The sequence below is a fragment of the Astyanax mexicanus genome, chromosome 7, assembly GCF_023375975.1.
Source record: "Astyanax mexicanus isolate ESR-SI-001 chromosome 7, AstMex3_surface, whole genome shotgun sequence".
NCBI classification, from domain to species: Eukaryota; Metazoa; Chordata; class Actinopteri; order Characiformes; family Acestrorhamphidae; genus Astyanax; species Astyanax mexicanus.
Window position 1 is genome coordinate 9,823,265 of NC_064414.1, and position 18,389 is coordinate 9,841,653.

Sequence of the window (18,389 nt, forward strand, 5' to 3'; positions counted from 1 at the left end):
TATTGGGTGGGACATGTCCCACCCATCCCCCCCGGTTCCTACGCCTATGGGGCAGATTATGCCAAACTGAACGGGGCACAAAGATTAGTGAGCGAGCCAGAGTGTCTTTAACACAGTTATTCCAACATGTAAAGGAAAGTAAGAGAGGAGAATTAAACTGTAAGAAAATTTAACTGAGAATTAAACTGTATGTGCATGCAATCCCAGAAAACCACACTCACTGCAATCTAGTCTAAATATATACAGTAGTAGAACACTGCAGATTTATTGTGTAGAACATCATTTACCATTATACCAAGCCACCACACGCTTCTCCCATTCAGATGCTGCTCTTTCTCTGCTTGTCAACAAATGCACATGATCAGCTGACCATAAGGGGGTGCTTAATAAATTATTTGTTTTTAATGCCGTGGTGTAAAGGTGAATAACATTCCCCAACTGTAGGGGAGCCACAAGCAAAAAAATACCAATTCTTTTATAGTAGTGAATTAATACACTTCATACAATATAACATAATAAAATCAGTGACTTCATTTACATTTATGTTTCCATTTGAAAAGAAAATCAACATATTCTACATTAAACATTTGTACAGTAAATTTACAGCAGTACAGATCACATTTCCAGCCTTCCTTTATCCTTATGATGGGTTACAGTGGAGGTCTGGGCCCGCTGTGAAATCTGTGGGATTTATCAAATATTAACAGTTTCAGTATATGTTATAGAACCAATATATTTATATATATATACAAAGATCAAGCATAACATTATGACCACCTCCTTGTTTCTACACCCATTATCTATTTTTCAGCTCCACTGAGCATATACCATAATTTCCGGGGTATTAAGCACATCTGAATGTAAGCCGCATACGCTAATTTAATAACATTTGTACATATACAGGCCAGATCTGACTATACTGCGCACTTTTAATTAAATAGGTACACAGATAACGTCACATAATTGAGCTGCCAGTTTAAGAAGCTTGGAGGGAAAGTAGCATTTTCTGCTCATGATCTGTTACAGGGCTGCTGTGATTTCCATCAGTTAGTTAAATGTATAACCTGCTGCCTATTGATGCTCTAGTGTTACAGTTAGATAATATAGTGTCCAGATTTTGCAAGGTGTCGCTACAGGTTGCCTAGCCTATATTGCGCTCTGCCTTTGGTCCACTCGCTACGAAATGCCTCTCGAGGTTGGTTCACGGAGGTGTTCAGATGCTTTATTTTAGTCATTCCAGTCATGAATAAATTAAATAAACATTTAACTGACGCAGGATGACTGTCTCTGTGTTATATAAATCATATTAGGATCAAATATACTGTGAAGCATGATATGCGAGCAAGTTATGATCTCTACAGTGAACAATTGTGTTTATTGACTTAGTTCCAACTGTACACTGTGAAAATGAAGCCATATGTCAAAAACATTCAGAAATGTTGTTACTTCTCTGGACCAAAACTCATTTAAAATGGACAGAGGCAAAAAGAAAAACTGTTCTGTGATCAGATGAATCAAAATTTTTATTATTTTTGGAAACCATGAACACCACGACCTGCAGATTCAAGTGGAGAGGGAACATCCATCTTCTTATCAGCAAAAGTTCTGCAAAGCCTGCATTTTTGTTTGCATGGAATTGCAATAGTGCCTATAACATTGTTAGCTTTCATATCTGGAAAGGCACTATCAAGGCTGAACAGCATATCAAAGTTTTAGAACAACATATGCTCTCAACCAGACAATGTCTCCTTTAGGGAAGGCCTTGCATATTTCAGCAAGACAATGCCAAATCCCATACTGCATCCATCACAGCAATATGGATTTGCATGTGTTCTGTGTTCTATTCTAGATAAAATATGGATATATGAATGTGTGTGTGTGTGTGTGTGTGTGTTTGTACGTATATGTACCTGCTGTCAATGTCTGTACTGGGGTAGCTGATGTAGACTCTGTGGCCGCTGAGTCCTCCTCTGTGTCGGCCGTCGCTCTGAGCACTGCGGGAGTGTGTGCCTCCAGCTCTATGCTTCTTATCTAATACAATACAATACACACACACATTAAATCAGCATTCACAACCCTCCACACACTACCAACCTGATCCACCAAATTATACTGGACTTTACCAGTTAGCACTGGAGCTACTGATTTAATTAACAATTCATTTAAGCAATGAAATTATCATGGTTCTAACTGTCTACACATCCTCCTTGGGTGATGGGGGGGTGTGGTGGTTGGTTACTTTTACTGCTGAGGTGTGAGTCGTCCAGGTTAGGGGTGAAGATGATGTCGTGCTGAAAGCTGCTGAAGCCTCGGGCAGGAGAGTGGTTCAGTGGAGATAAGCCAGGAAAGATCACTTCAGCACCTACTGCTGGGGGAATGGGGTACTACACAAACACACACACGCACACACACACATTTCCATTCAGTCTTGAGACAAGTAACTACCAAAAGTAACAGTATATATGTGATGATTTTGCAGGTTTTTACTGAACACACTCATTTAATTCAGCTCTCAAAGTATTAGTGGAAAATGTAAGTGGACTCTACTTCTTGGCAGAGTAAAAAACAGTTTCATATTGTCTCCATTTGTAGATTATTTGACTAACTGTAGAATTTTTAAAGTCTTTAAAATCACTTTGTGTTCCTTTCCAGCTTTATGTACTGTATTTTTCGCACTATAAGGCGCACTTTAAATCCTTTAATTCCATCAGTGTGCACCTCAGCTACAACTAAAGCTACCAAATTTTATAAGAAGGTGGACACCTGTTATGTACCTTAGTTAGATTGTATCAAAATTGTATATGTATCTTAAAGGAATGTATGTAGGTATATAGGTGGATATGTAGGAATGTATGTATGCAGGTATGTATCTATATAGGTATGTATGTATGTTTTGTAGGTATGTATAAGTAAACATGTATCAATACGTAGATATGAATGAAGAGAAGGTAAAGATGGATATTTTTCTTTGATTCTATTTGTATATAATATGTGTTAAGTGAAGCCCGATCTCAAGGAGATTTTGTAACACAATGTTAATTTCCTGTCAATGTGTGTTAATGGCAATAAAGTAAAAACAAAAAAGAATAAAAAAAAATAAACCGTTGCACCTTATGTATGATTTCTACCATACAGGTTGTAAGGAGCAGTAAAGCCACTCTGCTGAAGTACAGCGATATACAGGATTCAGTTTAGTTTTTCAACATCGAGACTGGAGCAGCATTAGCATTATCTGCTAGCCGCGCTAAGCACTGGCTATTTCATGTTCAGAGGTGAGTATTATCGGCCTGTAGCTTGCTGCTAACCCCGGCTAGCACTGCTAAAGCAGCTTTAGCATGAACCGCTAGGCACTAGCTCTTTTGCTCTTTTTTGGTGTGGAATGGCTCACATACATGTATCTTTCTTGTGTGGAGCAAACTCAAAAAGTTTGAGTGTTTTTAATCAGTTAAATTAGCTCTAGTCCACACCTTCAAACTAGCAAGACTCTAGGTGTGCTAACACTTCACTCTAATTAGCTTTTTGAGATGATTAACACAAGGGTTCACATTTTTTTCCCACTAGAACTATGAGGTTTTTTATGGTTGCTCTCAATGAAGACATGAATGATCATAATTTTTTGTGTTATTATTTTAGGCATATCATATTTGTCAATACCCTTGATTTCTTGCCGCTTTATATATACTGGTATGGTATAGTTTTCTCTCTCTGTACATGTATATGTATATATGTACCTGTCCTTCTGCATACGTTAACTCAGCCCTGGTTCGTTCATCCAGTGTAATTGAGATGCCATCCAGCACCTGCAGGCCGGGGAGACGAAGAACAACCACTGGCCTGTGGAGGCAGCGCCGAGCCACCTGACAGAAGTCAAAAAAATCGGTGACATACACATTCATTTTCAATCATTTTAAATAAAAAGGTGAAAATCTTGAGAGATAAAGAATAAAGAGAGGTAAAAACAAGTGTATACAGCTTATTCTGCCACGCCCACTCGCAAGAACATGTTATTCTACATTTGTATTAGAAAATCCTGTCAGTAAGTAGTATCTCGTTGTATTGTACTTGAAGTAAATGAAGTCTGAAGTAGCTACTGCTGTGGACACTGATCATAAAGTAGAAAGAAGAAACCCAAACCCAGTAGGCTATTAAATATTGTTTACAGCTATTTGTGAGCATATTTGGGGACATCACATAGCTATAGCTTGGTTAGCTAGGATAATTAGTTAGCTAAGATATCTACTGCCTTTTAAAGAAGAAGAGCTGTGACTGAGGTTGAAGGAACCAAGTTTAAAACATCCTTCCTAATGTCTGGTTTTACAATTCTGTGGAGGGAAACTTTTTTATGAAGTTCTGGTGAAACAGATGTGCCAGGGCTGTGAGCCTGTTAAAGACGAAATATTAAGAGTATATGTATGAACTTTCAGGTGGATGTTTTAAATGTAGCACCATTAATCATAACAAAATTCTCCTCTTTTTTAATTACTGTTACACCCTCTAACTAACTCTAGTGTATTTTACTACTTTTCCTGTACTATCACTGTAGTTATAATCTATATCAATGGCCTGCTGCTGCACCAGAAATTTCAACACAAAGTAAACAAACATGGCCCCTCCTTGTTGTCTTGAAGAATAAGGTGGATACACGCAACAGGAAGACAGGAAGAAATGAGAGAAAGTAGGGTTAAAAGTAGTAGAATGGGGGACAAACAAGACTACAGTTGCCAAAGCAATACACCTAAACCACTACAATTCCCACAATACCAAATTCAGCATCTTAAAGCTTTAGATTATGGGTTCTGTGTGACATACACCTGTGAGGTTACTGTATTTACCCCAATACTGCATACACCTTATATTGAAACAAATCACTTTGTGTGTGTGTGTGTGTGTGTGTGTGTGTGTGTGTGTTGGTGGAAACACTTTAAAGATGCTAACATTTACACTTTACTTCTTAGTTAACACACTATAGGATCCTATATCCACAGTGCGAATCGTAACTTTAGCATACTGTTACACCCCTAACACATACAGATACACACACACACACATATACATAAGATTGATAGACGGACAGACAGACAGAAATACATAAAGAGTCCCATTTGTTTTGTAAATCTGCTTTGCAAAAAAAAGAACTAGACAAAACTTTTTTTACTTAATGTAAATCTGCCAGTTGTTCTTTTTATTGTATCACAATTTCTTGATATTTGGACCAGTAGAAATGCTTAATGTACCGGTATTTGGAATGTATTTGTTTTGCAGACACAGGGTTTTGCATGACAGCAACAATATGAAAATACATGCAAGTAAGAAAACTTCCGGTAGGTCCCGTATGTATTACATGCATGTATATATTTGTGTGTGTCTGTGTGTGTGTATCCTACCGGGTTGCCCAATACAGACAGTTTTATTAATGATGGTAGAGCATCCAGTTTCTCCAGCTCTGAGAGATCCTACAGCAAATAAAGACAGGGTTACAGTTATTTCATTATATTTTAAATATGTTTAACCAATCTGGTCCTGTAAGCAGTCCCGCTGTTTGGCGAGTGTGTGTGTGTGTGTTGTGCACCTGCACTTTGTTGTTGTCCAGGTGGAGTGAGCGAAGCTGGCTGAGTGTGTGCAGGTGGCTGAGGTCACGGAGTCGGTTGTCAGACATATGGAGTTCGAGCAGAGCGGCCTGAGCGCTAAACGAGTTCGCGCTCACACACCTCAGTCGATTCCTGTCCAAAACCAACTCCTGCAAACGCCGCAGACCCTCCAGACCTTCCACCTGCACCATCTCATTACCTTACAGAGAGAGAGAGAGAGAGAGCAGAAGTAATAATATATATGTACACACAATAATGAACTCCTCATCAAAATATAGTTACATTCAGGAGGAAGTCTCAGATTGCTGATGTTCTTCAGAGGAAAAAAAAAAGATGACCAGAAACAATAAATGATTAGAAATATATAAATTGATATCAGCAATATTGATTGAGTTACACATATAGTGCGCCTTATAATATGGTGCACCATATTGTGCTCAAAGATACAGTACTAAACCAACTGTTTAAAAAGCTTTTAAAGTGCCCAAAACTCCACACTGGTATATATGTTTGCCACACTTTTCAGTATTTTCATGAAAATATGAAAAATAAAAAAACTCTCTCAGTTCAGAGGACCTCTTGGTAGCTAAGTAAGATACACTTAGTTTTGGTTTTATTAAACATGTTACTTAAAATAACAGTACACATTCTGAGAAATTACAAAATCTTTTTTTTTTTTGTGATTTAGGTCAGTTGAGTGTGATTATGTATACTGTAATGCTGTCCACCTCCTATCAACTCTGTGAAGTTATACTGTTTTAACAACAACTTTCTGGTATAAAGTGTACAATATTAAAAGTCTGTGTGTAGGTGTGTGTGTAAATGTGTGTGTACCTTGCAGAAACAGAGATTTGAGATTGGTCAGTCTGCTGAGCTGAAGCTCGCTGAGGTTGGAAATGCCGTTATAGCCCAGGTGCAGAACCTCCAAACTGGCCATTAGCGGCTCCAAGCTCTCCCCACACAGGGCGTCCCTACAGGGGCCAAAGAGCAGGAGAGAAACAGGTACAGTACAAACATTCTTAAAGTGTTGAGATTGACAACACTAATATAAATATAATTCCATCTTACAAATCTAACAGATTTTTTTTTTACATTTAAATACATGCATGTTGATTACCTGCTGTTTTTGCTGTTGTGTTGTCCGTAGCCACTGGAGCTAACTTTGTGGTAGGGTGGCTGTCTGAGGCTGTGGTGTGTTTGTGTTTTCTGGCGTGGGAGAACCGACTCGATGTGGTTGTAGTTTAAACATAAAGCCTGCATTAACAACACACACATACACACAGTTAGGTTTAATGCACTATAAAACCACAGAACCAATACATTGGGCCCAATTTTAACGTTTTATAGACGAGCCATCAAACCATGCACCGCACTGCTTGATTTGGGGCATGTACTAATTGTAACGGGAAATAAACCAATCAGCGTGTCACTTGCCTTTCCCTTTAAGAGTCAGGTGCATTCTGACTTGTGGATTTGTATGTTAGCAGTGCACTGCAGGACACTGACCTGCTTGTTCACACTTGTTTACAGAAACATTAGGTTTTTTTAGTTTGTTTTCTTCTTATTGTTAATGTAAAAAATGGGTCTGTGCACTGCTGTACTTCATGTGTGCATAAAATACAGGGTGTAAGCATGTGTAGTGCACCTGCATTGCAAAGATAGCAATGAATGTCTGACACCTGACTGTTGTCAAGGTTCAGATCGGTCAGTGGTGCACCTACACCGGAAATTTACCTGAACAAATCTGACTTCCAGACCCTCACGCCCAAACGCTCTTGCTATTTAAACAATGCAGGTGCAAGGTGTGAAAATAGACTGTGTGTGGTGTGTAAGATAACAATGAGCATCACAACACGCCTTGCGCAAGGTGTAAGATAGGGCCCAATGACTAAGACATGATGTAAAATATAAAATTAAATATAAATTATTTTTTAACACCGGTGAATAAGATTTTTTTTTTTATTTAGAAAACAGTGTGCAATGTTTCTAATGCATGGAAATAAAAAAAAATATTATAAAAATCTTGTGCTTAACTCATGTTTTTAAACACTATTCATTTGTAATCTGTCTCTAGTGGATATATAATGGAAAATAAGAACAGTGCGAATTTTTCTTTAGCTGAAAACAGCAAAAATAGTACCCTGATGTGATAATTAGGGGTGGATGATGTGGCACGGCCTTTCAGGGTATAATATCGTTCATTATATTAAAAAATGTTGGCGATATTATTGCATACGATACGAGTCATATAATTTTGTATAATTTGTTTGATTTGGTTCTGCTAACTACTTCTAGGACTTTTGTGAAAATTGTGTGATTAAGTTTTGGGTCAAATGTATGCACAAATATTAAAAGTTCTAAAAGGTTCACAAACCTTGTGTAATAGCTGATTAAGTGCTACTAAGGAGTTACTCTGGTGTCTCTAATGGTTTTTCTGAAGTTGTCAGTCTGTTCTAAGTGGTTGCTAAGCAATTGCTAGGGTCTACTGCTGGTGTGTTTTATGCTGCTGCTAAGTATTTGGACTGAAGTTGATTCATTTAAAAGAATGTTGCTAAGTGAATAATATGTTAATATGTTGGTGTTTCTAGTGCAGTAGGTTTACAAAGATATACAAGAGGCATAATAACAAACAGATGATTAACTCAACATGACACACACACACACACAGGCAGGCTAAAACACACCGTGATGTTGGGCAGGTAGATAAGGCCGCTAAAGGAGGTGAGGTTATTCCGCTCCAGATTGACGCAGCGCAGGTTCACAAACAAATCAGCAGGAACAAGATCCACCATCCTGAGAGAGAGAGAGAGAGAGAGAGAGAAAGTGACTTATTACCTTTGATTAAACTTCATGTTAATAATTTTCCTAATTAATTATGGGTGTGTTTTGGGCGTAACGTGAAATAAACCTTTCAGTTTGCCAGTTATCACTCCGTTTAAGAGGCAGCTGCGCTCTGACTTTGGCGCGCTCGTACCTTAACAGTGCGGTGCTTTTGTGCATCTCAGCAGAGGATTCTGACCTGTGTGTTCACACTGTAAAGGTATGCCAGCAGCTCATTTAAGTGAACAGAAATGTTATTTTATTCTTTATTCTGTTTATTGTTGAGGTGAAAGCCGGGTTTGCGCTCTGCAGCACGCCCTTGTGTGTTTAACGAGCATGACTAAAATAGGATTGAGGGGCTGACTGTTGACTGTTGTCATGGTTTTAATCAGCCAGTGGAACATCTGTATTTCCCAACGGAAATATAGAAATACACCAGATATTTACCTGAACACACCTTACTTCCAGACCACCATGCCCATCAGTGTCAATATATTTCTAAACTCTGCTATTTTAATGTCACATGCGCAAGGCATGAAAATAGACTGTTGATGGGCCTTGCGCAGGGTGTACAATAGGGCCCATATACTTGTAATTATCAAAATAGTTATTAAAATTAAAACTAATAATTATATTATTAAAACCCTGGATTACACAAGTCTATAGAGATTTCTTGTGGCATTAAAATCAGATTTTATGTCTGATATTCACTGGATAATCTAATCAGCTGATACCTGAATCTCTCTCTCCAAGTTTGAGCTGTTAAATCCACATTAAAAGGCATGAAAACACAGTGTAAAACATCAAAAAGGGGCCATAGCTTATATAGAAAACATATATAGAAAGAAACAAAAAAGATGAGGGAAACAAAGAAAAAGATGGAGGGAGAGGGTGTGAGAGAGAGAGAGAGAGAGAGAAAGGGTGAACACAAAATGGATAGAGAGAAAAGTACTGAGAAACAGACAACTGTCCACCTTAACAACTACTGCAGTTAAACCAGAAGCCTTTCATCAGAACACAGTTAAAGGCTGTTAAACATACTCTCAGTGTGTCAGTGTACCTGATAGAACAGGCTGTCAGCTCCAGCTCTGTCATTTCTCTGTAGTTTGAAATACCCAGTTTCTCAGTGACCATGTCCGGCGTGAGTCTGCCTCCAAATACATCTTTAGCATTCTCGCACTCAGTCACCTCCTGCATGAAAACACACACATACGCCAGTGTATCATTAAAAATAGATGTATAAAAATACTAAGATCCATTTTCACAGTCAGATTGGTTGAGAAGTGTTGTAATTATGATTATTCATCATGATGTCAGAGTTTTTCACTGAATCATCTGTATCACTACACTGAACACTGTTGCTAAGCACTGGCTACAGTAAAAAGGAGTGACTGCAGATATTAACATATTATAAATATTCACATGATTGATGGCAAGTCCAGGCCACAGGTTTTTTGCAAATTCACTGTTCACTATCTGCAACCCCGTCACAGCTGTGGTGTTACTCCTGATGATACCCTCCCTCCTGTGTTGTATTACATTAATACATTTCTCTTACCACAGCGGTTCCATCCAGTGCTTTAAGAGACGGTAGATGAAAGACCACGTAGATGCGGTAACTCTCCAACTTCTCCACTAAAGGGTTCCCGTACAAATCCAGGATGATCAGACTAGTAAGCACCTTCAAAAAAGAAATTACACCTTATACAAACAAACTTTCCCTGTAACACATCTTCCTCTGAAATATGTAAAACTCCACCCCATCCTTTAAACAGCAGCTAACACAACAGGGTGTGTACAGTAAGGCCCTAAGTTGTAAATGAGAGTGTTCAATAAATACATGCAAGGTCATAGATTTTGTGTTATTATTTTAGGCACATTATATTTGTCAATACCCTTGAATTGGATGAAGATCAGATCGCATTTTATGACAAACTGCAGATGCAGAAAACCTTAACATTCCAAAGGGTTCACATATTTTTCTTGCCAATATCCCTTATCCTTATAACTATGAATAAGCATCACATATTTGCATGACACACTCTGTGTTTAACCCTTGTGTGGTGTTCAGGTCTGTGGGACCCGTTTTCATTTTTCATCAAATGATACCAAAAAAATATTTTTTCTAACTCAAACGTATTGGCATTGGCTCATTTTTTGTGAAAAACATATATCAAAACACATTTTCGATAAACACACACTGTACACCTCCCACCCCCACCCCCTAACCATTTATATAACATACAGTATGTTTGGCCAAGGGCTAATAAACATTGCTTTATTTGTAAATTTGAAACTAAACAATTTTCTACTCATATCTTGAGTTTAATTCATTTTCTTTTACATTTTATTAAAAAACTAATAAAAAAAGAGTAGCCCATTTTTGAAAGAAATGTAACATAAGAAAGGTAAAGGGTAAATATTAACCATGTAAGCTGTTTATATTGCTTGCAATTTAGGTGAAGCAAGCATGTGTAAAGCATTTTAATGTAAAATTGCTTAATTATGCTGAATTAAATACAAGTAACAAAGTAAACGAATAACAAAAATATGAACACCACACAAGGGTTAACACACATATGAGCTGCTAACCTTCAGGTGGTAGATGTCCCTGGAGGTGCTGATGTTGTTGTTGCCGACGTAAAGCTCAAACAGGGAGCGTGATCTCTGAACTCCATGCAGAGAGGGGATCAGATTTCTCTCAGCAGACAGGAAGTGGAGATTGGGAAGGTGATCCAACACGGAGCCATCCAGACACTGCAGCTGATTACTGTTAACGCTCAGACGGGTCAGTCGCTGTAGCTTGCACACACCTATGTATGTAGAAAATGTTTAGCAAGCAAAACATATTTATGGTCAACTGTCAACTTGTTTTGCAGGTGTTTCTGATAAAGTGGCCAAAGAGTATGAGTATTTCATTATGTGTTTGCATTAAAGTGGCCAGGTATATAGAGAGTCAGGATAAGTCAGGGAGAGACAGAGAGAGATGTACCATCCAGGCTGCTGATGTTGTTATGGTTGAGGGACAGCTCCTCCAGCAGGGGGCAGTGTTCCAGACCCTCAATATGACTTAGCTCGTTATTATTAAACGAAGCCCAGCGCAGGTTCACCAGCTTGTCCAGATTAGCGATACGGGCCAACCGCTGACCGTCCAGATTCAGAGCAGTGATCTAAACACACAAATAAAAGCTTGTAAAGCTTGTTTATTTTCTGTTTCTGAGTTTAAGATGAGGAACTAAACCTTATATTTATATAATTCTCACTTATAAAACAAAATTTTTGGATAACCCCCATTTATTTCCATTTATTTCTGCCATTTAAACACTTTAGGCCCAGTCAATAACCGGAAATGGTACAAAATCCAGAAATCGGGGGGAAAAAGGTAAAAAAAAAAAAAAAAAAAAATCATATATTGTTTAAAATGATTTTTGTGATTTTTAGCAAACAATTACAGCTGGTCTGTTATTCACGATATTTTAGCTGACACTTTTATCCAAAGTGACTTACAAGGTTATTCTTATTTCAGAGTTGGGCTAGTGTAGTGTTAGGAGTCTTTCCCAAGGAACTATTGGTGTAGCACAGCTTCAGTCACCCAGACCTGGAATTGAACCCTAGTCTCCCACATGATGTGGTAGCTAACTAACAGGTAGTGCTGTTATCCACTGCACCACACCAACCACTCTGATGAACTGGTCTCTACTGCAGCATTTACACACTTCTACACAGCACATTCAAACTTTCATCATAATAACTATAAAAAGACACAGGAACACAGAGAACTCTGTAACTATTAAAACTATAATTCTGTACTTTAGAGAAATTACAGATTAAGCCAGATCACAGTTCCGCTACACCACAGCTATGTTTGTTTGTACTTTGTTGGTCCACCCTGGTTCAGGCTCTGCAGTGTGTGTCCATGGTGAAGGCCACAGGTGTGTGAGGAGCTGGGCTGTAGTGAGGAGACTTAGACATCGTGGGCGATCAGAATCAACACGAGAATGAGCCACAAGAGATGCCTACATACATACACAAAAAAATATATAATAATGATCATTATTAAGAATCATGTAGTAACTTAAAAGTGTTAAACAGAACTAAATACTCTGTAAAGCATTAAGGTGCTCTCTTCTGGGGTGCTGTTAACTTGTGGTTTCTGAGACTGGTAACTCTGATGAACTTGTCCTTTGCAACAGAGGTAACTCTTGTTCTTCCTTTCCTGATAAGACCCAGTTTGTCATAACGTTTTTGATGCTCTGTACAACTGCGACTTTGCAACTGACCTTAATTTCTTAAAATAGCTGACTGAGAAAATCCAGCCAAGATGTCATGTCATCTGAGCAAGAGGTGCTACTTTGAAGAATCTAAAATATAAAACATATTCTGGTTTGTTTAATATGTTTTACTAAATTGTTTACTAAATAAGTCCATATGGGTTTCTTCATAGTTTGGATGACATTAGTATTAATATACAATGTAGAAAATAGAATTTTAAAATAATGTTGTGTACACACACACTCACTTCATTGATTTTGGAGACAGTAGCCATCTGTTCAGCATCAGCAGCTTCTTCCTCAGTAACTAACACACCATCAAAGTGCGTGAGAGTCCTCAGTCTCCCCAACACCACCATCCTCACACATTCACCCTAAAACACACAACACACACTTCAGACAAAAAAACAAACTAACTAACAGTGTGTGTGGGTCTTTCATTGTTCCTTTGATGTGGAAGAGGAAAATTCTATTCCACAGTGATATCAGTTGTGTTTTGATTGTGACACACTAATTCACATTCATACTCAGGAACTAACTAAACTAAAGCGAATCCAACAATTAGGGAAGCACAGAAATTCTAACATACAGTGATAAAAACCAACTGGCTCACAAAAAGCTTTAACTCCACATGCTTTAAATCATTTTACTAACAAACATGAACCTGCAACCCACTCACTGCTCGCTACCGAATTGAGACACTTGGCTTGAAACAGTATGAAAGTTTGTAGAATGGCTAAGACTTATACGTCTTGTAGAGAAAGAGAATAATGATTTTAACACCACTAACTGGATACCCCTCTTAACAGTCCATCCCTTATCCCATGCATAGCTATTAAAATAAATGTATCATATTCTAAATGAAAAAAATATATATATTTACTTGATAAGCAGTTCTTTTACTATGTTTTTCAACTCCTGAGTTCGCATTTGCAGGTCTGTGATGGTGGCAGTGAGGGTAAGGAAAAAGACCTACTTAAAGTCCATATTTTTATTTGTGGGAGTGGGAAAGAGAAGGGAGGGATGCTTTAAAGGAGAAGATACATAATTGATTAAAAAGTTAAGCATAGTGTTTTAAAGTGCTATATATTTTTTGTTTTTATGTATGAAAAACTTTTAAAAAATGTGGCATTTGTTAGCTTTTTTTTTTTTTCAAAAATTTGCAATATCCTAACGGCTTGCTGTGAGTTACGTTTAGTCTCTCTTTTGGGTGAGTTTGTTTAGAGAGTTAATTGAAGACTCTGTGTACATTTACTCTATTTTGTACATTTTGGCTGTTTTCTGTAATAACTACATAACACAATACTGTACTTTTACTTTCAGTACTTCAGTAGTGAATTGTAGAAAAAAACTACTTGCAATACTTAAATACAAAAAATGTACTTTATTATTTATACTTAAGTGTGGTGATTAAAGAACATTTTAACTTTTAATTTTTTTATGTAAATGTATTGATGTTTATGCTTGAAAACAAATTTAATTCTTAGATTAATTCTTTTTTAAATGAATGCTGTTTATTTGCTCTCTTTTCACCTGGGTTTTCCAGGGGTTTTGGCGTGTGTCCAGGCGTAACAGGGATGGTGCGTGTTTTTGCAGCACCGCCATGTCGTCCCTGGCGTGGGTCAGCTGGTTCCAGCGAAGGTCCAGCTGTGTGAGACGTCCGAGGCCCCGCAGGCCCCCCAGAGTCACAATTTGATTGAAACTGGCGTCCACACATTCCAGACTGGGCTGGGGGGGGCAGAGAGGGGCAGCACATTACACACATGCACACAAACACACATTTTAAAAATCACAAAATTCTGACTAAATCTGGACCAGGTTCTGCTAACCTTACTAAAACAAAAAGTAAAAGATTAAGAAAAAAAAGAAATATCACTCTTTCTCACCAGATGTGAGATGTCATCCAGGTGCGTGAACTCATTAAAGCTGATGGTCAGATGGCGGAGTGCTGTCAGACAGGAGATCTCCTTCAGCTTGGTAAGACCACTATCATGGAGGTTGAGCACCTTAAAAACAGTCATTTATAAATACATATGTATAAATATAATAATTTAATAATTTCCCAAATAATTATAATGTAACAGGAATGAGATTGTTTTTGTTAGATACAATGAATCAAGGTTAAATTGAATAGTTTTTTAGAGAATTAATTAATTAAAACAAGCTTAATTTGTGATTTTATGATGCTGTTAATCAATTTATAAAAAATCATAATCAAATTGTGGTTACATTTGAGATATTAGCTGTAAATGAAATACATCCCTATTTTTGTTTTCAGGGCAGGTTTAAGGTTTAAGTCTGTCAGCCAGAAATTAATTATGGAATGTGGAATTATAATGTTTATATATATATATATATTTATACATTTTTTAATTACGAATTTTCCCTCTTTTTTCTTCCAATTTAGCTAGGCCAATTGTCCCGTCCATTCAGCTGCTACTCAGCTGTATATCCCCTATCACTAGTGATGCCACAACACCAGGAGGGTGAAGACTAGCACATGCCTCCTCCAACACATGTGAAGTCAGCCACCTCTTTTCAAACTGCTGCTGATACAGCATTGCCGAGTATCAGCACAGCGCGCTCGGAGGAAAGCACAGAGACATCCCCCTAGAAGTGATGAGTAGAAGAGCGGCATCAAACCACCCAGAAAGAGCAAGGTTAATTGTGCTCTCTCAGGGCTCCAGCAGTTGTTGGCAACCTGCATGACCAGGATTCCAACCAGCGATCTCCCGAATATAGTGGCAGCATTTTAGAACGCTGGACCACTCAGGGCTTCCCACTGGTAATTTATAATAAAAAAAATCAAAACTCACTACATAAGCTGAATGTGGATCAAATGCATTGTGCGATCCACTTAACGATCCAGTGAGCATTTTGGGCTGGACCATAAATAGACTGCTTGCTACTTTGACTATGAAGAAGTGACGAAATGAAACGCTATACCTGTATTGTGAGTTTGAATGTGCTGTGTTTTATTTATTTTATCATTATTTATGTTTTATGTCCTAATAATTTTATTGTAAAGCACTATGTGGATTTGTCTTAGAAAAGTGCTATATATATGTATATATATATTGGCTGAGGTTTAACGCAAAGGAGCACCAGAAGTTAGCAAGCTGCAGCAGCTCCAGCATCTAAGCTAGTGAAACGTTTCCGTTTTCTAAACAACATAACAGCGTTTTTCGTACTTTAATTCAGAACTGACTTTGTGTAAAGATTTAAACATAACTCATGTGGCTGGTAATGCAATCAGTGCTGATTCATAGTTATATTGAAGTATCCAAATTAACTTACATTTCTACAACTAATTGTAAAACTGAACAGTCTCTCTCTATATAGCATGAAACTAATAATGGAGTAGTGATCCATTTCAGCCCCAATGATGCAATGAATCATTTTCTAAAGACACAGAAAGGAAAATTGAATGAAATTTTACGATGCACAGAATCGTTTAATAAAGAATCATAACTGAATCATGGTTAAACTGTTTAATTAATAATACGCTGAATAATTTGCCAGGTAATACTTACAGTGATCTGGCTGAGGACGTTTGCTTGGGCCGCTGTCAGGATGCTTTTCTCGTCCAGGCTGAGCAGTTTGGGTCGGGGTTCGAGGATTGGCTCCAGGGCTAGCGCCTCTCTATCAAGAGCCTCGTTATCACAGAGCAGTGGAGAGGCATCACCTGGCTCACCAGAGGGTTTGAGGCCTGGAGTAAAGGGGTGAGAGTGCCGGGGCTTTTCCTGCAAGGTGGGAGAACAGAAGTGTGGAAGGGGTGCAGATCACATCTGATATCCAGTACCAGTCAAAAGTTTGGATGCAATAAATCATTTCCTCCATTTCAAGGTGGAATATTACAATTGTTTAAACACATTATTTCAAAAACTGTCATATTGTATTTTCGGTAACACTTTAAAATAAGACTACTTTTATAAAAGGGAACCCACAGCCTTCTATACTGTTGCCCTTTCTACGTGTGTGTTATAACTGATTATTAATGATTTTTAAGGCATTTACAACCTAAATTGTAACCATTAAGAAACTAATTGTAAACCATTCATAAACCCTTTATAAAGGTAGTCTTATTTTAAAGTGGTACCGTATTTTCTTACACCAGTAATATGGTTTACAGCAGAGGTTGTTCACTTTGAGGGTTTCTTCCTCGGTTTGGTTTGGTTTCACAGAAAGTAAATATAGAGAGAAGATTCAGTGTTCCAGCGTGTAAAATTTGCCACTGTGCTTTTAAACAGTGAAGCGTGCATCTGTAAGCAGTGAACGCTGCACATTACTGCATGTGTGAACAGCATGGAGCACCAGAGACAGTGTTTGTTTATAGCAATATATTATCTGGCTAATACATAAGATTTAACTGCACCTCATCAGCAGTTTATTATACTGAATAGCTGAGTGGGATCGAGACCAGATCACATTCTCACCACAAGTGAACCGCACCAGAAATATAATCCATATGTTGGGCGGGGCAGATACCGGAGGAAGTTCGGGGTCAAACTTCCAAATTAATAACGTGTGTTAACGCTTTAACTTCGACAGCCCTAATTATAATACTCTGAACTGTTTCGTAATCAGTTTTTATTCTAACAAGACATCTGAGAGTCTGTAATGCACTGAATGATTATATTTTATAGTAAACTGAAACTGTATGGAGTACCTGTCTGATGAAGTCGAAGTCGATGAGGTACTCAGGCAGGACGAGCTCGTGATCAAAAACAAACCACATGGTCTGTTTCTGACTGCAGTCACAGCTCCCTTGCAGGTCTGAGGAACATGCTGCATCTGAAAAGTACACACACACACATTCAATGGGATATTGACAAAATGCGAACACTGCACTTGTTCTTTACTCTTTGTTGTTGTAGGCATTAATTATGAGGAATGGACTAATAGAAATGTTCCAAATAACTTTTTACATTGACTCCCGTTAAAAATCAAGAAGGTTTTTTCTGTTCCTACAAAGTTAGGAGATACAATTGCATTATAGCAATTATAGAAATTATATTACAACACTTTGCTTTCTTAGTTGTACTTCCTATAAACACAAACAGGGCCCTATTTTAACGATCTTAAAGCGAGCCATCAATTGTGCAACGTGCAGCCTGATTAATGTGTCTTTGCTATCGTAACGACAGGAAAAGTATGCCTTCTGCGACTCAAAACATACAAAAGATGTACTAATTCTTTTAACTAATCATAGGTGTGTTTTGAGTGTAACTGCAATAAACTGATCAGCACAGCTGCCAACTGGCATGCACTATGGATTTGCACACTGCTGCCTGTCCATGTGTGTGTAACAAATGGGGATGTATGCGTGTTGGCCAAGCGCCTGTGTTGACAATTCAATACCAGGATAATAATGAACGTCTGACTGTTGTCTGTCGAGGCTATGTTCAGTCTGTGTTGCACTTCAGAGGTGCATATCAGACATTTCTGTCCAATGCCGTAAATATATTCACAAGCACCAATGCTATTTAAACGACAAGGAAGGCGGAAGGCATGGAAATAGACTGTTGGCAGGGTGTAAGATAGTGTGTCAGTGTGTCTTTACTATCATAACGACAAGGAAAAGTATGCCTTGTGAGACTCAAAACATGCAAAGGACATACTAATTCTCTTAATTAATCATTGTTGTGTTTCGTGCAATAAACTAACCAGCATGTAACTTGCCATTTCCTTTAAGAGCCAGGTGTGCTCT

The 18,389-nt window shown here is 38.0% G+C and overlaps 1 protein-coding gene across 1 annotated transcript in view; it reads right to left on the bottom strand.

Annotated features, from left to right (window-relative positions):
• Positions 1 to 228: 228 nt before the first annotated feature.
• The window catches only part of lrrc9 (leucine rich repeat containing 9), a 28,536-nt gene continuing 10,375 nt past the window's right edge, over positions 229 to 18,389 (bottom strand). The window contains exons 14-32 of the mRNA XM_015605419.3: positions 17,349 to 17,473; positions 16,213 to 16,422; positions 14,566 to 14,685; positions 14,213 to 14,407; positions 12,928 to 13,053; positions 12,284 to 12,424; positions 11,401 to 11,578; positions 11,001 to 11,221; positions 9,967 to 10,089; positions 9,469 to 9,599; positions 8,273 to 8,381; positions 6,706 to 6,842; positions 6,423 to 6,559; positions 5,570 to 5,787; positions 5,385 to 5,453; positions 3,732 to 3,857; positions 2,240 to 2,384; positions 1,911 to 2,031; positions 229 to 681 (exon numbers count right to left, since the gene is read on the bottom strand). Of these exons, the coding sequence (XP_015460905.3) occupies positions 651 to 681; positions 1,911 to 2,031; positions 2,240 to 2,384; positions 3,732 to 3,857; positions 5,385 to 5,453; positions 5,570 to 5,787; positions 6,423 to 6,559; positions 6,706 to 6,842; positions 8,273 to 8,381; positions 9,469 to 9,599; positions 9,967 to 10,089; positions 11,001 to 11,221; positions 11,401 to 11,578; positions 12,284 to 12,424; positions 12,928 to 13,053; positions 14,213 to 14,407; positions 14,566 to 14,685; positions 16,213 to 16,422; positions 17,349 to 17,473 (2,663 nt within the window). The 3' untranslated portion in view covers positions 229 to 650. The remainder of the gene's footprint in view (positions 682 to 1,910; positions 2,032 to 2,239; positions 2,385 to 3,731; positions 3,858 to 5,384; positions 5,454 to 5,569; positions 5,788 to 6,422; positions 6,560 to 6,705; positions 6,843 to 8,272; positions 8,382 to 9,468; positions 9,600 to 9,966; positions 10,090 to 11,000; positions 11,222 to 11,400; positions 11,579 to 12,283; positions 12,425 to 12,927; positions 13,054 to 14,212; positions 14,408 to 14,565; positions 14,686 to 16,212; positions 16,423 to 17,348; positions 17,474 to 18,389) is intronic.